Here is a 20934-nt window from a genome sequence, read left to right on the forward strand (position 1 = left end):
TAAACTCTCTTTTTTAGAGAATATTTTTACAGCAAGTGGAAAACTTTTCTCATTAAATAGCTATGCATCAATAAAGACTGATGCAGTCAACAAAATATGTATTGAGTAACTGTCCAGTCACTATGGAATACAATGTTAAGAGAAAAAAGATATAGCCTCTGCTTCCCTTGACCTTACAGTCTGGTGAGGGAGACAAACATGAGTCAAATAATATACAAACAAACTTAACCTTGTATCTGTGCCCAATGCCAAGAGGGAGGTACCCGATACACTGAATGCCTCTACTGGCAGAATTCACCTACTCAGGAAAGTTAGGAAAGGTTTCCCTAAGAAAGTGTCACATGGGCAACGAGGAGCCTTGAGTTTAATTTTTGCCATGTTGTGCTAGAAATGCTTCTGAGCTATCCAAGAAGAGATGCTAAGTAGGCAGCTGAACATAGAGGATTAGGGGTCAGAGGACTGATCTGGGTTACAGATATACCCGTAAGAGCCATCAGTAGTGGATAAGATAGTGGAAGCCAGAAATGTGAATGAGATTCCCCAGGAGAGAAGCGAATTGGAACCGGAGAGGACCTATATCAATTTTCTTTTACTGGAAGCAGAGTCACTGTTTTGGACATATGTGCCATTCACTCAGAACCTTCTTCAGGTTTCAGCACTTTTCCTTAGAGGAAACCACCTTTCCCTGTTTCTTGGTGGGGTTGACACCATCCTGAGCTCCAGGGGTGAGTACATAATTTAGGCCCAAGTCATCATTGTATAACCTGATTGTATACAAGTGGTTGTATGACAACACAATTGTATAACATCCTGCTGGCCTCAGTGATTGATTCAGGATGGTCATATGGCCCAGTTCTGGCCAGTGAGAGTCAGGTCTGGGATATTTGTGGCAATTTTTCTAAGAGCAAATCTTTGTGGGGGTTGCTGAGGTGATGTCACATAAGCCTGGGACTGTTGGCAGCTCTCTTACCCCCTCAAGGGGAGAAACTGCCTGAGAATGGAAAGCAGAGTTGACAGATGGAGAAAAACTGGGTTTTAATGACATCGAGACCAACTTGACCTGGCCAATTAAGTTACATAAGCTCACAAATTTGCTTTCTGACTTAACCTAGTTTAAGTAGGGTCACTACGTGAAGATCACTTGAAAAGTTCTTGACATACCTGTGACATACCATGAACTCCTTTAAAGAAAATACCAGTAAACTGCTTGAGAAAAAACTGGCCCCCCAAAGGGTATCTGAATCATTAAGACTTTGGTTACCCCTGGTTAGAGGGACTTCATTGCTAGGTTTTTGATGTCCTCATATATATATTTAAAAAGTGCTAAACCACTGTAATGTGTACTATGGATAAACTAGCAGACTTGAAATCAATTCCCCTGCTCAAAGCTGAAGAAAACCAATGCAGACTTCACTGATGTTCTAGATGTGATAGAAAATTAACATTTAAATATGGAAACATAGAAAGCTCTCACAAAGCCACGTGGAGCCCAAGAATGTCTAAAACCTAGTTAGATATGTTTATACTCAAAAAGAAGCAGGTTTGAATCCATCCTATAATAAACTTATGTGAAATATAGTTATATGAAAAATTTGAAATTGTTTTGCTCCAAAAGACAACACACACACACACACACACACACACACAGAGGCATTTGGTTCTCTGCACATATTAATCTGTAGTAGTGCACGTTGCCAGAAACATCTCTTTAATGAAGACACATGCCTTAAATAACATGCTTGAAGGATGGATGCATGCTGAAATTTAGGGAGTAGAGCTGGCTCTGGTTGGGTCTTTTTTTTTTTTTTTTACATCAATTTTTAAAATTTAAGGCACAACCAGATGTCCATGGTTTAAATTTAGAATTTATTCACATTTATTCCTTTTTGCAAATGCATATTGATTTAAAATTTTGCTATAAATAAGTCTAGAGCAGCAGACGTAGATTTGGTGCTAACTGCATTTTATAACTAATTCACAGAAGGGAAAAATGGCTTTGGATATATTTTTGGAAACATACATGTGGTTACTCAAGGAAGGACGTGTGCATTTTTTATATTTATGGTTTTGGCAAATTTCCTAATAAGCCTTGGCACCCTGACAAAGAATGAAAAAGACAGAGAAAATTTATGGTCCTTGAGCATGTTTTTTTTTCAAGTTAGCACTTTATTGTTGCTTAGTTGGATTAAAGGAAGCCTGACAGGATTTCATTGTCATTGAAGCAATAAGTACTTTCTTTTATTTTCCTTTTGGTTACTTTTTTTAATTAAAAAAAATTGTATTTACTTAGAAGCATTCAGAATGTCAACAGCTGCAAATTTTTTTTTTTTTTTTTTTTTTTTTTTTTTTCAATTACAGAGTGGTATTCAGTTAACAGAACAACAATTATTTTGTATAAGCTGCATCAGAGACAACTGATGCAAAAACTACCATCCCCATATATAATTTGTGCTCTGCACCAACTAGGACCAGCTTTAAGTTTCCATGCAATTTATAACCACCACCCTCCCCAACTGTACCAGGCAAGGTTAGTGGCTACTGGAAATGCCACCAGGACAGGGCTATCTAAAGACACATTTGGTAGTGTGTTAACTATACAAAAAAAGACACTGTACAGTTGAAAACTAAATCTTACATTTCATTTTTTTTCTTTAAAGGGAGTGAGTTGTGTACAGGGGGGTTAAATGCTTTAGAGACAAGAAAAAAAAAGTATTCATCATGTTCATCTTCCTCCTCTTCTTTTTCTTGCTCTTTTCAGCCTTGACAACTCCCTTTTTCTGCCACATCAGGCTTTCCTTTAGCGGGGTATGCAGCAATATCCTTTTCATAGTTTTCCTTCAGCTCAGCAGCCTTCTCATAAGGCTGTGTCATCTGTAGCAGTGTCATTCCACGTCTCTCCCAGCTCCTTTGCAACCTCACCAGTGGATGGGACGGGATGCTCGCCTTTGATTTTCTGGGCGATACTCAGAACCAAACAAGATAAAGGCCGAAGGAGACGTCTTGGGTGCATTGAGATCGTTGAACTTTTTTGTTTCCCCTTTAGGAGGGATATAAGTCTTCATTTCTTTTTCATAACAGGTCTTGTCCACCTTTGCCCTAACCTCTCTGAGCACTTCTTAGAAAACTCTGAGAAGTTGACTGAAGCATCTGGATGCTTCTGCTGCTCCTCTCAGTTCTCTGCACAGTAGCCCAAGACGACTTTCTAGAATGTAAATCAGATCAGAGCATTTCCAGTTCAGAACGGTCAGTGAATCACTTCTATGCCACACAGAACAAACTCCAAATTCCAAACTGTGGCCCGTCTTTCAGGCCTTTCTCCCCTGCACGCACCAGCCACCTAGGCCTTCCCTGTTCCCCAGACACCATAGGGCACATTTCCCATCTCTGCTGCGCTGTCACCTAGGAGGTCTTCCCTTAGTGTAACCCTCCCATCACCGTCACATCACCCTGCTTTAGTCGCTTTGGTTGTCACCATCCAAAGTGGTCTTCGTGTTCACACATCCACTCCCCATCCGGTCATGGGTCAAGGGCTCTGCCTTGTCCACTGCTGAGCCCCAGGGCACAGTGAGGACACCTGGCTGTTGAAAACACTGGTGAAAGAGGTGGCATTTAGGCTGGGACCACAAGGAAAGGGAGCCAGGCTTTCCAAGGGCCCGAGGCTGTCTTTTCATCCCAGAGCTGCCCGAGCTCCGTGCTCCCTCTCATCTGTAACAACGAGGCCAATAATGGTTGTTCTGAGCCTCCAAAGTGTTACTAATCGCCGAGTAGGAAGCACTGGACAAGCATTTGCTAAATAAACAGTTTCTCCAGGGAGGCCTCCTAGTACCCGAAACTAGGTCAGTTCCCTGCTAGACGCGGTTCTAACTCCCAGCGCTTCTGTTCCGGGGCTGCTGCCCAGGAAAAACGCACAAGGCGCCCATGAATGCGCACTAGACGTCCAGCCCCAGCAGTTCGCAGCGCGAGGGCGTCTCGCGCACGGCGTCGCCCCTGTATCAGCTCCAGCCGGCGGCCCCGGAACCGAGCGGGCCGAGGGTCGCCGCCGCCCGCGCCCGTCCCCAGTCCCCGCCCGGCCCGACGTGGCGCCGCGGCCGCCCCGGCGCCGACGCTCGCGGGTGCAGCCAATGGCGGCGTCTCCGGGGCGGCGCGCGCGGCCTCCCGGCGCCAGAGGGCGCTGCGCGGGCGCAGGAGCCGCCGCCGCCGCCGCTCGCGGAGGGAGGCTGTGAGCGAGCGCTCGGGCCGCCGCCGCCGCCGCCCGTTTCCCTCCGCGCCGCTGCCCGCCCGCCCGCCCGCCCGCCCGCCGGCCGGCGCGGCCGTCCCCGCAGGTAGGTGGGCGCCGCCAGGGCCCCGCGTCCCCGCCGCCGGCCCGGCCCGCGCGCCGCCCCTCCCCCGCCCGGCGCCCCCCGCCCGGCGCGCGCCCGCCGCCGCCTCGTGCTCGCGCGCGGCCGGTAACGGACGCCGGGCGGGGGAGGGGCGGCGCTCACGGTCCCCTGTGGCGGCCCGGAGGGGCCGGGAGGCTGACGGGCTCCCCCATGAAGGGCCGGCGGCCGCTCCGGGAGGGAAAGGTCCCGGCGCGCGCCCCCGCCCGGGCCCCGGCTGGTCGGGCGGCCGTGGGCGCGCGCGCGGGGTCCCCGGGGTCCTGTCCCGTCCCCTCCCCTCGTGGCAGCGGGGGGCTCACCCGGGGGTCGCGGCCCCGGGACGTGGGGTGAAAAGGGGTGCTGCTCCCTTCCATCCCATGCCCGCGTGCATTTCCGTTGACCAGATACCTCCTTTCTGGTTATTTAACTTATAATTTTTTTTTTTCTTTCATTCTTTGGGTCAGTTCCGATGATCGCGGGCCCCTTAGTTCAGTAGCTTGGGTTTGGGGGCGGGAAGGATGCACGTGGAGTGAGTGGCTCCTTTATTTCGGGTGAATCCCCCCTTTTTTTATTTTTTTTTTTGGCGCCGGACGCACATCCAGGACGCGCGGCGAACGGTTTCCTGTCCATGGTGGATGCGGAGGCTGCCCGGTCTTAGGTGTCTTGAACCCACTCTGAAAAAACGAGGACCTGTCAGTTGCCTTGAGCGTGAATTTCCTGTTAGGGACGGTCATCGCAGGGGTGTGGTCAAGCTGGAGAGCGATGGCTGGGCCCAGAGGTTGCGCCTGCGCCCTAATTGGGTGAATTTATCAGTGGTTGGGTATTTTTCCCCTACCCCCATGCTTAGGGATGAAAGAAGGTACTCGTGTTAAGTATTTAAAAACCAAAGATCTGCTCGAACTAGACCTTCGTTGCCCAGGAAGGTGGCCACTGGCCCCATGGGGCTCCTGAGCATTTGGAATGTGGTTAGACCGAACTGAGATGTGTTCCTGGTGAAAAAAGACACACCTGATTTTTAAACACTTACTATGGGGGGAAAAAAATTATTCTTTTTTATGCTTAAATGATACATGTTGAGGTGATAACATTTTGAACGTATTGGGTTAGCTAAAATATATTAATACAATTAGCATCACTGTCTCTTTTTACTTCTGTTAGTTGTGGCTACTAGAAAATTTAAAATTAGATAGGCAGCTCGAATTATATTTCTGTTGGACAGTGCTCAAGCAGAGCCTCTGAATGGGGCTGGGGTGGCTGGGAGCCTATGCCATCTGCTTATCTCTTCCTGCTTCTCTGATGGCATGTGGCCTCCTGTCCCCTAGGCTCTCCAGAAAGCCCCTGCCTCTTCCTTCTCACCTTCAGCTGAACTGAAGTTTTGAGCTAATTGCACAATGATGATCTTGACCTAATATGCAAAATAATTCAAGTGAATGGACAGAATTTTCTTGAAAATTTTTCTTTATCTGCTGTGTGTTGGAGTCTGGAAATAATCCTATAAGGTTCGACTCCGATTGTGAGTTATTGAGGCTGAATATTTTTAATATTTTCGTGTGTGTGTCCTGCAGAGAGCATGTTAATTTGAAGGGGGCCTCTGCCACCTAAATGAACTGGAGAGCCTCAGGCCTTCCTCCCAGTTACTGTGACTTTACTTGGGGGCTGGCTCATCTTGCCCTGACCACCCTTTTCCCTTCCCATGCCTCAGATACTGTCAGTTTTTGCCAATAAAAATGGTGGTTGTCAACCATATTGTTACACAATTCTTAATTTTTGATTGATTTTAAAACCTGCCAATTTCATGTGGGTTAAATCCATGTTGTAAGTGGGAGAGAATCAATTAATATAGAATCTCAACTCTAGGAATGGTGAGAGTGACTGTTGGAAAGTTTCGAGCTTTCCAGTAAAGGACCACATAGAAGCAAAAGATGTCTGCAACCTGATGCTTCGGACCCAAGAATGGGCTTTCTAGATGTGCACAAATGTGTTTTCTAGGTCATATCTTGAAGTGTTTTGTTTTAATGAAAATATGTTTTCTCCAGCATCTTAGGATTGGAAGTGAAATTTGTTTTCTGTAATGTGTGAAGTGTTTATAAGTCAAGAAAAAACTTTAGATAATATTTTTAGGAGGAGAAATATTAAAATGTTAATCTGATTTTCTTTGATGTAAAGAAACAAGCCTATTTATCCTTACCAGGTTTTAGCCCAACAAGAAATTTGCTTTTTTATTTTGTTACAAGTTTAGCGGTGTGTTGTTTAGTTAATTAATATACGTTAATTTCACATATCTTGTGAAGCCTCAGGAACCATGAATTGGAACTAGTAAGAGAGAGGCAGCAATTTTTAAATTTTATACACATATATGTGTATATGATATCAGACAATTAAGTTCGTGAACTTTCCACCGTATAAGTGTGTGTGTGTGTGTGTGTGTGTGTGTGTGTGTGTATGACTGTCAGAGCTGTATTTGCCTTCGAGAGCCCAGCCCAGGGCCAGCTTAGTCGTGCTCCCCCTCCTCCAGGCGGCACTGGCACGTACAGTGCAGAACAGTGTGGAGGAAAAGAGTTCAGGCTTGGAGCCAGCCTGTCTGGCTTTGAAATCTGCTCTGCCACTTGCTAGCTGTGTGATCCTGGACTGCTCGTGTCACTTCTCTGTGCTTCAGGTTCCTCACAGGACCTATGTCTGAAGGTTATTACAAGAATTAAATGATTTAATACATGTAAAGCACTTAGAACAATGCTTTGCATTTTATGAGAATACCAGAATTTGGAACAGGATATTAATCTGGCCTTGAGAAGGCCTCCTCTGTACTCCTGGGCATGTCACTGAGGGCCTGTCAGGGTGACTGGGCAAAACCGTTTGTTTTGAAGACCACACCTTGCTTGTTGATCCCTCCCATACAGAGTTGGTGTATGAGGTGAGATGTGCCCTGTGCCTTAGCAGGGCTGGGTATTGTAGGAGGCACATGTTGCAGTTGGCACATGTTGTATCTGACAGCAATTTCAACATGAATAGAGGGAGCAAAAAATACGAAATTACCTTTCTGATGTTTAACACAGCTGCCCATCAGGACCTTTTTGTTTTCAGTAAAGGGAAAAAGTGTCTCGAAAAGTATCCAGTAGGAGAGATACTGTTGCAGGACGGTGGTGGAGCGTCTGTAATAATGTTTCTCTGCTGGTTTGTGGACATGAGGGTTTCATTGTATCCACACGCTGTTGTAAGTGTTGCCAGAGTGAGCTGACACACTGTTGCAAGACACGGTTGGTACTAATGTAACTTTAACTACTTTTTACTTACTTGTTTGTTTATGCGCTTACATGGAGAGGCTTGGGTCTGAGGATAGAGTTGAAAGCAGACTGGTAATTATAATTTTTCACTTGAAACTTCGGAATACCTTTTAAGGCAAAATACACGCATGGTGCCACATTCCTTGCAGCACTTTTTCTGGTCCTGTGTAAGGCCCTTCAATATTTATTCTTTGTATCTAAATACATTATGGTAAGGCAGAGCAGATTTCCAGGTAAAGATTTTCCCTAGAGTGGTATCCTGACTCCTCAGTCCACCGTATTGCTGTGCAAACCCTCTGCTTTGTCTAAACTGTTTTAAAAATGATTGTCCTTGAACACTACGTCACTGTGTGTGCGGGTCTGTGTTTATTCCATTCCTCTTGGGTGGCTTTCAAGTGCTCCCCTGACTGTCAGAGCTGTATTTGCCTTCGAGAGCCCAGCCCAGGGCCAGCTTAGTCGTGCTCCCCCTCCTCCAGGCGGCACTGGCACGTACAGTGCAGAACAGTGGAGGAAAAGAGTCCAGGCTTGGAGCCAGCCTGTCTGGCTTTGAAATCTGCTCTGCCACTTGCTAGCTGTGTGATCCTGGACTGCTCGTGTCACTTCTCTGTGCTTCAGGTTCCTCATAGGACCTATGTCTGAAGGTTATTATGAGGATTAAATGATTTACTATGAACAATGCCTGGTATGCAGGAAGGGCACTAAGTGTTAGCTTTATTTCTGTGCCATATGTTGCGATCACATTTCACTTACCCGGCTGCCTTCTGTAGATGGGAGCTGCTCCCTATAGTTACTGTGGGTGGCCTAAACGTCACGAATATGAACACATCGTCCAGTTCCTAGCGCTGTACATTGTACTAGACTTTAGTGAGTTGCACCTAACAGGCCCTGACTAAATACTTAAAGAATTTACAGTGAAGATCCAGGGTACCTTTCATCCTTACATAAAACTTTCGAGTGAGTAATGATTTTAAATCAGCTGGCTCCAGAAAGATGACGTTCTTGCTTACAAAGGTTAGTCAGTTTAATGAAATTCATGTCTAATTGAATTTCTTCCTTTAAAATGTACCATTGAAAGCTCCCTCAGCCCCCATTTCCTTTTCATTGAAGGAGAAGAGGGTGGATCTGACTTGCTTTTCGTGTCATCACCACACTGCTCAGGAATTGTTTATGATTTCAGGTTTTTCTCTCTGTCATTGTCTCTAGTTGATTTACTCCCTAACTTGTTCCCCTGTTGGGTTGGGGGCAGAGTGCCCCGTAGCCAGCTCTGCTTGTGTCCAGTCATTTCCTCTAGGGTACTCTCTTTTGTTATACTTGCCCTTTTATGAACAGTTTTACCAGATTTTAAGGCATGGGGGCTCTCAAACCCTGTGCTCTCAAACCCTGTGCATTCTTCCAGTCAGGTATTTATTGACCTGGACCCAGAACTGTAATACAATCAGGACTAAGAAAGACAAGGTACCTCTTTTATTTTACTTTTTTTAAAAAAAGATTTTATTGGGGAAGGGGAACAGGACTTTATTGGGGGAACAGTGTGTACTTCTAGGATTTTTTTCCAAGTCAAGTTGTTGTCCTTTCAATTGTACTTGTGGAGGGCGCAGCTCAGCTCCAGGTCCAGTTGCCATTTCTAGTTGCAGGGGGCGCAGCCCACCATCCCTTGCGGGAGTCGAGGAGTCAAACCAGCAACCTTGTGGTTGAGAGGACGCGCTCCAACCAACTGAGCCATCCGGGAGCTCAGCGGCAGCTCAGCTCAAGGTGCCGTGTTCAATCTTAGTTGCAGGGGGCGCTGCCCACCATCCCTTGCAGGAGTCAAGGAATCAAACCGGCAACCTTGTGGTTGAGAGCCCACTGGCCCATGTGGGCATCGAACCGGCAGCTTTTGGCATTAGGAGCATGAAGTTCCAACTGCCTGAGCCACCAGGCCCTGACAAGGTACCTCTTGAAGTGAATAATGGGGTGAGAGTAGGATGTGGTGACAATTTAGGGTGGTACAGGAAGGCCTGTAAAGGTGACATTTAAGCCAAGACTCAGGATGAAAAGCAGCCAGCTCTGCAGGCCTGGGAAGTATGTTATGGGCAGAGGGGACCGCAAGCACTATGGCCCAGAAACATGGAGCCCTTGACTCATTTTAGGACCCCACAGGCCAGTGTGACAGGAGGCGAGTGAGTGAATGTGGGTGCAGGTGGCATGAAAAGAGCGCTGGGAAGGTCGTTCTTCCGTCTGGTCGCTGAGATAAGGGATGCAGGTGGTACTCTAAGTGCCTAGGGAAGCCATTGACGGATAGGGGCTTTGATAACTGCTTTGTGTTTTTAAAAGAGCATTCCTTTGTGTTTAGTGTAGGGGGTGAGTGGGGGAGGGGCAACGGAGGGGACAGGAGCTAAGGAGTTCAGGCTGGAAGGGGAGGAGATTGCGACATCCACAGGAGATGGTGTCACTCTGGGTGTCAGAGGAGGTTGTGGGAGGTCAGGTTTGGGATGCCCTGCGCCTGTTTTGACAGCGTCACTGACAGGCTTTGTCAGTCCATTGACTGGAAGTGGCATGTGAGAGAAAGCAGAGGGTAACGCCAGGTGTCTGAGCAACTGGCCAGACGGCGGTTTCATTACAGGAAAGGTGAGATTGGGCAAAGGATTGGGACTGGGAGGAGGGCAGAGAATAGGGACCATTCAACTTAGAAATGCTGAGTAAAAGTCACAGACTGACTCAGAATTTCCTGTGTGACAAAGGTGGCCTTGCATGTATCTGCAGGAGAGGGCCGCTTTGTAAACGATGCTTGGGCAGCTGGGTAGCTATTTGGGGGGGAAACATGTCCCTGCCTCACTCCTTATGGGAAACTGGTGGATCGGTGTTTGGAAAAAATATTTGTAATGAAACAATACGAGTACTGGAAGAAAACATGGAGAATTATTTTATAATCTCGGAGTGATGAAGATATTTCTGACTATGTCACAGTCCCAGCCATAAAAGAAAATACTGATTAATTCAGCTACTTAAAAATAAAACTGCTGTTAAAAACTACTGCAATCAAAGTCAAAAGATTGACATCCAATTGGGGAAATAAGAGTGATATCGCAAAGGACGACTTTCCTCAACATCCAAAGCGCTTCCACAAATAAGGAAAGCTCAGCCTGGAAGAAAGATGGGTAAAGGATTTGAGCAAACACAATTCACAGAAAAAGAAGTGCAGATGGGCTCTTTAATTTGAAGAGATAGTCAGCCTTACTAATGACACAAAGACAAAAACAAACAAAACCCACCACACTGTCCCACTGTTTCTCACCTCCTTGTGGCCAGACACGACAACACTGATAATTCCTTGGTGAACTAGCCCAGAGCACTGCAGCTGGGTAGGGTCATTTGGTGGAACTGGGCAGCAGCTGGCAAAATAAACACGAACGATACACATATATGAAATGTCCTGTGTGCCTGGTGAACCTTAAAGATTGGAAGCAACCAAAATGGCCATCACTAGAGGCCTGGTGAGGTTACAGTCCAGCCATTTCCTGGAACCGGCTACACAACTGGTAAAGATAAAGCAGCTTTCTAGGTGCTGATAGGGAATGACCTTCAAGGTTCAGTTCTGTGTGAAAAAAGCAAGGTGCAGAACACGTTAGGAGCCCCAGGTTGTATAAAAAACAACATACGCATGGACTGTTTTTAACTTTTATTTTGAAATAATTATAGCCTTCCAGGAATTTGCAAATGTATATAGAGTCCCATGAATCCTTCATTTGCTTCCCCCCGTGGTGCCATCTTGCATGAATGTAGTGTGACAGCAAAGCCAGGAAATTGACATGGGTATAATACTGTTAACCAAACGACAGACCTTACTCGGTTTTCAGCAGTTGTTACATGCGCTCTGCGTGTGTGTGTAGTATCATCCATGGAGATTCATGTAACCTCCACCACTATCAAGATTCAATGTTCTACAGACTGTCAGGACACAGAAGACACTGATAACAATGGTTGATTGCCCTCAGAAAGGGCACATGGGTGGCTGAGTGACAGAGTTGGGAAGGAGACATTCCTTTTCACTGTCATAATATTAAAATACTTTTCAAACAGTTTGTGATGTCGGTGAGACATCCAAGCAGAGCTGTCGCATAGGTACAGGGTATCAAGCTGTGCGTGGGAATGGATGTGGGGAATTGGCAAGGCCCTAGAGGAGGGTATTTAATTGCCATCTGGGCAGTGCGGGAGGCCCCCAAGGGGAGAGTGACAGGAGTGAAGGGGCTCTGAGAAAGCCCCAGAGCTTTCACATTTACAGGTCAGCTAATCCCAGTTTCAGGGAAGGGATGGACACCTGTCATGTGTTTGAATAAGGAAAGTGGCTGTTGGGTTAACATCAAATTCTTTTTCACTTTAAAATTGAGGCCAGATTTTAACTGGATCCAAAAATAAGATGGTATATAAATCATAGATCTTTTTCTTTCAAGACGGGAGGTGGGGGAGGCTTATTTCACAGGTAAAACTAACCTATGGTGAAAAAATAACAGAACAGCGGTTGCTTGGGATGGGTCTGGGGAAGGGGGTGGCTGGGAGGGGTGTGAGGAGTGACAGGGACATAAAGGTCCATGTCATGACTGGGGTCTGGGCTACATGAGTGTATGATGTGTCAAAACTTGCCTTAAAATGTGTGCATTTTACCTTAAAAAGAAAAACAAAAAAAACCTGTAAACAAATGTTGAATGCCAGGCATTGGTATGTATGCTGAAGTGTCCCGGGGTGAATTATGATGGCTGAATTATAACATAACTCACTTTGCAATTTATGGAAATAATGCGAGTTGATGGAAGGACAGAAGGATGGGCAGATGTGATGAATAGAGCCAAATAGTAGTGAGAATATAGATGCTCTGTAGGTATCCGGGGTTCACTGTGAAATAATTTTTAGCTTTAGTGTGTATGGAAAAGTTGTCATAGTAAAATTTTGGGGAAAAACCACAAAATGTAAAATATTCTTCAAAAGATACCTGATATTACGTTCCCAAATCTTTGACCGTCTAAAGGAATGTGGGTTTCATGCTTTTAAGAGTCTGTGTCACTTACCTGAGTTGGCAACTCTTTGCCACCCGCCCTTTGTCCCTAAGAGTTGAGGTTCAAGGTTTTCTGGGGAAACGGCTCTGAGGCTGTTAACTTGGCAGGTTATCATTACCCAGGAGTCCCTTCGTCAACAGATTTACTTTTTGAGCAAACCTCAAATGAATTCCTCACCTGCCTGGATAGAGGTGGGGAGAAAGGGATGCCAGTCACTGAAGAGAACGGAATAACACTTCCTGCATTTTGGTGTCTTTGCTTTTGTCCCAGTGCTGTGAGCTGACTGCTGTGGACCCCAGGTGCGACTCTGGGTGCCTGTGAGCCCTAAGGTTCTCACTCCACCTTGGCCCTGCCTTAAAATAGAAAACACCTTGGTGGTCCCCGAAGTCATCTCCTCAAGGAAGGGCCCAGAGGCTACACAGACTTTTTTTGACACTTTAATTTTTTTCCCTGACATAATTCATTTACAAGGCCCCCAAAAGTTTTAAAGGCAGACAGTGAAAAGACACTGTCCCATCCGCGTGCCAGCCTCCAGGTTGCCAGCGAATGCTATAGTTTTCTTTGATTGCTTCAGGAGTTTTTTGCTTTGGTTGCTTTGTGTGTTTTTTTAAACAAAACAGGGTCGTATTGTGGATGCTTCTTGTCTCTTTTTCTTACCCAGCACAATGTATTCAGCCATTTCCCTTTTGATAGACGTTGAGTGAACTTTTCATCTTTCTCTTTTACAAATAGTGCCTCCTTAAATAACTGTGTATGTACAAGTATGAACTTAAAATTTTTTTATCATGGAAATGGTCAGACCTGTACCAGTAGGAGGGCAGAACAAACTCCCATGTTCCTCCCCACGGTGCAGCGGGCACAGTTACCCCTGTGTTTGGTGTTCTTGTTTTATTTCTACCTGCCCGTCCCCCTTTAAGCTCGACTATCTTAAAAGCAAATTTCAGAAGTAATGCCATTTTACTTCAGCGTCAGAAGTTGGTCTTTTACATCAAAAGTTGGGCTTTTACAACTTTTTATTTTGGAAAATTTCCAACATACGAAGTAAAGACAATAATAGAAAGAATCCTGTACTTATTGCCAGTTATTAGTGTCCTGCTATTTCATCCCCATGCCCCACCCCCTCTTTTTAGTTGCTGGAGTATTTTAAAGCAAATCCCAGATGTCATTTCCTTTTACATATAAACACTTAAGTACCAACTTTTAAGTATGAGGTCAAAATATTTAGAACTGACAGTGTTTAAAAGATGAAAAAAGAATTAGCCCCCATTGTCAACCTTTGGGACATTCCAACCTCCATCCCCACCCTACACTTTGAGAAAGGTCGATTTAAAAGCACAACTACCATGGTAAGCAATTATGAAACTAAAACGTTTCAGCTCTGTACTTGGAACATGGGTGTGATTTCCCTGATTGTCACGTGGGTCCACATACATGGTTTTTGTGGTGAGATGTCTTAGGGTTAGATCGCAGTAGTTCTCATTCTGGGGTGATGTGTCCCGCCCCCTCCAGGGGACCTTTAACAGTATCTTGAGAAGTTTAAGGTTGTCACAAGCGGTGGAGGAGGTGGTACTATGGCATGTGGCATGTAGAGGCCACGGATGCTGCTGACGTGCTACTGTATACCGGGGGACAGCCCACACAGCAAAGGATTATCTGGCTCAAAACATGAAGAGTGCTGAAGTTGAAAAACCCTGGTTTAGGACATTGGGAGATGATGTTTTCCCACAGGCCTCTTCCCAGTGGTTCTCCTGTAACTTGCTGGGAACTGCTTCATGAACGTGAATTAGTGGGGGTAGATGCTAACAGCAATGACATATGTTGACATGTGCCATTGTTATGTGGAAGGTAAACCCTTACCTTCCAGAAAATTCCAGTTAAAGTAACTGCATTTATTCTATCAGTTGTAGCAACAAGGATTATTTCAGAAGTCTAGAACAAAACAAGTATAAGATTTAGAATCTGCTCATAAGGAAGTCGGACTCCCTTGGAAGCAAGCGGATGTGAAACCTTTTCACTTTTGGAGAGCTTCCAGAAGCCAAACAAGGCTGAGACTGTTCTAGTGGCAGCGTACGCATGCATCTAGGAAGGGGAGGAACAGAAGCTGTGGCTTGAAGGAGAGAAGAGGGGAGGAGAGCAGTGACTCTTTCACGGAGATTATTTAGGAGGCCATTTAACCTAAAGGAGGATGGGTAAAAACCTTACGCTCTGTGAGCCTGACAATGGGGACCACACAGAGAACTCAAGGTTCTTGGTGTCGAGGACCCTAGATTCAGGTCGGCAGAGATGGACATGTCCACAACAAGTTGTGTGGCAAGCCCTCAAATTACGGTTGTTTCAGTTGGGGTCCAGGAGCCCTGCTGCCTGGTGTCATTTTGTGCCTTCTTTCTTTCCAGATTGCTCACTTAGAAAGTGGGTGTGTGGGATAACATGTCCAGTGTGTCCGAGGAGAGAAGAAAACGGCAGCAGAACATTAAGGAAGGACTGCAGTTTATACAGTAAGAGCTTAATTCATACCTGTGTTTTTGTCCCCTAGTAATTCTTTATTACATAGCTAAACATTTCCAGAGGTTAAGACGTCTTTAGTCCTGTATCATACGTCCTGTTCATTCAGGTTAGAAATCAGATGTTTTCATTCCAGCAATGCGGTTTTGCTCTTGTACCTTTGATTTCTTTGTGCTCTGAAGTGGACTGTCATTAATTGTTTAGCATCCCTGAAAATGTTAGAGTGAGGAATTTGAACGTAATCTCATAGGAACAGTTCCGATAAATGAAAGTGAACAGCTGTCGACACACAGGGCTTTTGTGATCAAACATTTCTGTTGAGAAGCTCAGTCTGTAATTGACCTTCGTAAGGCATGTCAGTGAGGAGACAGTGTGGCTTGGGTCGACGTGTCCAGGCAGAAGTCCTCTCGGTCCTTTCCAGGGAGGAGCCAGCCTTCTCTTTACACTACAGTAAACTGGATCAAATGGCATTGCTGCTTCTGTACTATTTTTAAATTTTCTTGGCATGTGAAGAATTAAGCCTTCTTTTAGTAGAAGTAGATTTGAAAAGAAAATGTCCTTAGGGAAATAATTATACAAAGAAATAGTTTCTAGATTTTATTTATTTATTTATTTTAGGTGGCCATAGTTATACGTGAATAATGGTAGTGAAGGAGAAGGTCTTTAAAATGTGCTTTGAGCGGCGTATTTGAGATCTTGCTTCCCAGCAATGTCATCAGTTTGGCTCAAATAAAATCTTATAAAAATTCCAATAAACAAACAGACAAACAAATAAATAATCAAATGTGCTTTGAACCAGTGGCAAGCTAATGGAACCTCACTTTTTAGATGACTGGACGAACAAATCCTGATAGAAGCCTGATAATTAAAATGAATTTGTTTCTTCTTCTTAGGTCACCGCTGTCGTATCCAGGAACACAGGAACAATATGCGGTAATGACTGGAATGCTTTTCAGTAGCTTGTGAATTATAGTGTATAGCAAGGGTCGGCAAAACGCAGGCTTTTTGGCCAAGTCCGACCCACTGTCTGCTTTTATAAATAAAGTTTTATTGGCACACAGACATACTATTTGTTTATGTATTATCTATGGCTGCTTATACAACATATGGTGGTTGGGACAGAGACCACATGGCGGACAGAAACCTAAAATATTTATTATCTGGGCATTTGCAGAAAAGGTGTGCTGACCCTTATACATAGGTCGGCATTGGGGTTTTTGTTTTTGTTTTTTTTGACATATTTAGATACTTGTCCTATATTTTCTTTCCTCTATTAGTATTGTTTTGAGTTGATTTATCTTTTGAGCCCCTTGAAAATTACTTTTAACCTCCCTTTCATTTCACCAAAAGTAAGTGGGAATGTTCAGAAGGAGAGCGCAGTGTAAATTCTGTTTTTATTTAGGAGAAGAGAAGTTCTAACCGCAGTAAAGGGTGACGAGGTAATAGGAAAGCCAGGGAGGTATGTGTGAGAGAGAAAGCCCAGCTCCCCGGCTCTTGGCCTCCAGCTCATCTCCACAGACTGAGTTCCCCTGGGGCTTTGTGGCTCTCACGGTTTGGATGCTTCCCATCGTCACTTCTCTGCCTCTCCTCCCTTCTTCCTTTATTTCAGTCTCTCTCTTCTTCCCTCTTCCTTCCTTCCCTCTCTCCACACAGATGTAGAGTCATAAAGTATTATGGCTGAAATCATCTGGAATAATCCATTCATTTTATAATCCTTAGATTTACAATTGCAGCTGTGGTCCAGAGAGGTTAAGTGACATGTCACACGTTACCTCAATTGTCAAAGGTTGATCTGTCCAGTTTTCTTTACTGCTTTCCTTAGCTTAGACCCGAATTCATAAAATGAGACAGAAGACTTGAATACGTATCTGAGCTTGTGATAAGAAAGGACTTCTAAAATATTAAAGCAACGGTAGAAATCATGAAGGAATCTTTGAAACTTTGTACATACCAAAAGAATGTGTATGCTTGTACAATAAGAAAAAGGTTTAACATCCCAGTCCCCCTCAGTCAGTACATGACCAGAGCAAACAGCTTATTAAAGGAGAAATACAAATGGTCCATAAAAACGTGAGATGGTTCAATCTCGCTGGAAAGCAAAGGCATGCAAATGAGAAAGGATGCTGTTTTTCACCTAGAAGTTGGTGGAGTTTTTGTTCGGACACACAGCTGTGTGCCTGCCCAGTGTGGGTGGGGCTGCTGTGAAAGACAACACTAGAAGTATTCGTTTTTATTGCCTATTTGAAAGGCAATTTGGAAATATTAGTCAGAAGCCTTAAAATTCTCATTCTCTTTGACCTAGAGTTTCCACTTGTAGGAATTTATCCCAGGCACAGAGTTGGAGACGTGGACAAGTATTTACAAGGTGCTTTTGCTGCGTTTTTCTTAATAATGAAAAGTTGAGTTTCCTCTTGAAAAAGCAAGCAAGATGAAACCCTAGCAGGGACAGCAGTGACTTGGCCTGGCTTTCACAGTTTCTTTGACATTGCTTATTGGCTCTGTCAAATTCTGTCCTCTGACGTTTATTTCCTCTAACGGTACAAAAATTAGAATTTACTTATACCCCAACTTTTTCCTTAAAGGGTTTCAAGTGGTAACTTTTTTTTTTTTTTTTTTTTAAGGTATATTTACGTGCTCTTGTGAGAAATCTTTTTAATGAAGGAAATGACGTGTATCGGGAACGTGATTGGAACAACTCAATAAGCCAGTACACGGAAGCTTTGAATATAGCTGATTATGCAAAGTCTGAAGAAATTTTAATTCCTAAAGAAATCATTGAAAAACTACTTATAAATCGTATTGCTTGCTATTCTAATATGGTGAGTTGTGGTTTTCAAAACCATGTCTCCAGTGAGAAAAAAAGGCTTCCAATAACGTAGTACATTAATAAAAGTCGATTTTCTGATTTCAGTTTTTAAGAGAGATGTTATTAACTGCTTTTAGAGTGGCCGAAGCTTTCAACAGCTTTGGACAAATGTTTAGGGATTTTAAAAGTAATTTGTTTCTTAGTTACTGGTCCTTGGGGATTCCCATTGGCGGATGGCTTTGTGTGGGGGGTGTTGCTTATTTAAAAAAAAACAGCCCAGAGAGAGAGATGTATTAACAGGGTCAGTGCATGTACCATAGTTCTCCGAAAATAAGACCTACCCCGAAAATAAGCCCCAGTTAAGATCTCAGCCAGACAGACACATTTAGTACATTATGACGATGTTCCAGAAGAAGATGACATGACTATATTTGAATAAATGTAGATTGTCGTACATGAAAAAAATAAGACATCCCTGAAAATAAGCCCTAATGGAGCAAAAATTAATATAAGACCTGGTCTTATTTTCGGGGAAACATGGTATCAGGTACCTGTGTCGTTGGTTCACTTCTTAGTCAAGATTCAGTTCACCCTCTTGGGAGCTTTTTGTAGCACAAAATAGTAGTTGGCCTTCAAAGGAATTAACACAAGCTTTCACGTATCTAAGCTTAACATGCAGTATTTTGATGTGCCTGTAACTTTCCCTGTGGACATTCAGTAAAACTTGACCATGAAGTTAAGAAAGGTAGCCACGTGGTCACGTGGTTCTTCATTCATGAGCATCATTGATGATTTATTTTGTGTTCTACTATGCGTTCCTCGTCACCCAGCTGTTTGGAAGCTCCATTCCCATGTGACATTTTAATGAGCTCCGCCAAGGGGGTAGCTAAGGAAGGAAAGAGGCTGGGACAGGAGACTGACACTCGTGGGCATCCACCATGTCTAGAAAGTTTCATTTCTTGAAGATTAGAGGCCGTTGTGGCCAGATGTTTACATTTGTCTGCTCTGGGTGGTGGGTACACGGGTATTCGTGATATTCTTTCTCCTTTTGTGTATGTGAAATTTCATAATGAAAATGATTTTAAGAAGAAAAATAATACTGCTCACTTTGAGTTGAAAAGGAGGGTAATAGGCTGAGGCATTTACAGGAAGACATCAGTGCAAGAAATGAGTTGTTTGATTGCTAACTGTATTTGGTCTCCCACACCAGGGTGTCCATGATAAAGTCGTGGAAGACTGTGAGAAAGTCCTCGGTTTAAATGCCAGTAACTGCAAAGCTCTGTATCGGAAATCGAAGGCTCTGAGCGATTTAGGAAGATACAAGGAGGCTTATGATGCCGTAGCAAAGTGCTCCTTAGCAGTGCCTCAGGTAGGCAATTTGTATTTTAGTGCATTTATTTACATCAGGACCATGTATTATTGCTTCTGTGTGGATATGTGGCATTTAAAGAGTTAAATTTCCCAGCCAGCCTACAGCCTGGCTAATTGCTCGTAAAGCAAGTGTCTTGACAGAATATAACTGTCTTGCTTACTCTTCTTCACAGTTAGTTAAGTATAACCCTCCATTAATCATATGTTCTCACTTTTTCAGGATGAACATGTAATAAAACTAACCCAAGAATTAGCTCAGAAATTGGGATTTAAAATAAGAAAAGCATATGTTAGAGCCGAGGTAAGCCGGAGCTGTCTCCATAAGGTATTTTCATTTTGTTGTGTAACTTGGAGGCAGTTCTGTTTTTAAGTTCGCGTCTTTGTTTTCTTTCAGCTCTCATTAAAAGCAGTTCCCGGGGATGGGGCTGTCAAGGTAAAGTTAGTACTTCTGTAAGAATCATAAAAAAAGAAGAAAAGATAGAAGCCTTAGCAAGTCTGCTTTTAATATTTTTACTTTGTGTCTATTTTTGAGACCTTATTTTACTCCTCACACACATAATTGGCCAGAACTTCCTGTCCTATAAAAAGAAAATAAGCAACTTAAGTAACATCTTTTACTCTTAACCAGCATTTCCTGAAGTCTGATGGAGCTTTTTACAGAGTGTTCATAGATGTTAAGTTTTGTTTGACAAAGTGGTTCAGGACCAGATACTAATTTTGGGAATCATTGGGATTAACACAATTAACAAGTTGTTGTGTTTGCAAAGGTAAGTCTTCTCGGAGCTGTTAGGATGCTAGGGCCTTGTGAGTTGGGGAGTGAGTGGTGGCCAGACCCGTCCCTCTGGAACCAGTATGCTCCTACTCCTTGGAGAAGTACTGGTCCCCACGAAACAAGTGGTGATACTGATAGACTAGCATTATTTAACACCACGTATTACGAAGGTTTACATGTTCAATTTCTCTTTTGGGTCTTAATTGGAAGGGAGTCAAATTTCTGTGAAACCTGCATTACTGTCTTAGAGTGCGTTTTACAGATTGCTTTATAGCTTAGCATCCTGAAAATACAATGATTCATTATTTGGTTTAATTTCTAGGCTTTAAACTGTTCTGTGGAAGATATTGAGCCAGGTATGTGTCTCCATGTCATCTGAATCTGAAAACTGCCAGTTTCAGGTGTTCTCAAATAAGATTACTATGTGGTTATTAATATTTAAGCAAGAATAATTTTGAAAACCACCTTTGTGCTTCTGGATGTGCTGGCGAGTGATTGATAATGTCAGTAAGCAGTCATTGAACACCCGCTGTGGCCTTACCATGCTCTAATATCTCTACCCAAAAGGGGCCCAGAGATTTTGAGAAAGAAGGAAATGTTTTCTCAAGTGAATGTATCTACTCCTGGGTAAAACAAGTTATTTTTAGAATTACTTTTACTCTTTTATTCGAATTGCTTTTACTATTGTATCTACCTATTTGTTTTTATAATAGTGTTCACATTTTCACTTAGCTCTTCACTTTCTCTAGTATTGTCTATTAACACTAGTATTATGTAAGTACCCTGAAAATGAGTGAGTACATTTCCATCCGTGTTA

General features: G+C 43.8%; 1 protein-coding gene across 3 annotated transcripts in view; it reads left to right on the forward strand.

Annotated features, from left to right (window-relative positions):
- The first annotated feature begins 4187 nt into the window (after positions 1-4187).
- ZC3H7A (zinc finger CCCH-type containing 7A) overlaps positions 4188-20934 on the forward strand; it is a 32730-nt gene continuing 15983 nt past the window's right edge. Inside the window, exons 1-8 of one of the 3 annotated variants that reach the window (XM_074322858.2) lie at positions 4188-4322; positions 15060-15161; positions 16062-16101; positions 17790-17987; positions 19185-19343; positions 19566-19646; positions 19740-19778; positions 20440-20473. In XM_074322858.2, coding sequence (XP_074178959.1) covers positions 15094-15161; positions 16062-16101; positions 17790-17987; positions 19185-19343; positions 19566-19646; positions 19740-19778; positions 20440-20473 — 619 coding nt within the window. In that variant the 5' untranslated portion in view covers positions 4188-4322; positions 15060-15093. Of the gene's footprint in view, positions 4323-9547; positions 9566-14918; positions 14940-15059; positions 15162-16061; positions 16102-17789; positions 17988-19184; positions 19344-19565; positions 19647-19739; positions 19779-20439; positions 20474-20934 lie in introns of those variants that run through there. The other 2 variants (XM_074322859.2, XM_019715159.3) reach the window with 2 other exon arrangements.

The sequence above is a fragment of the Rhinolophus sinicus genome, chromosome 10 (assembly GCF_057876585.1).
Source record: "Rhinolophus sinicus isolate RSI-liver-muscle chromosome 10, RSI-T2T, whole genome shotgun sequence".
Lineage (NCBI taxonomy): Eukaryota > Metazoa > Chordata > Mammalia > Chiroptera > Rhinolophidae > Rhinolophus > Rhinolophus sinicus.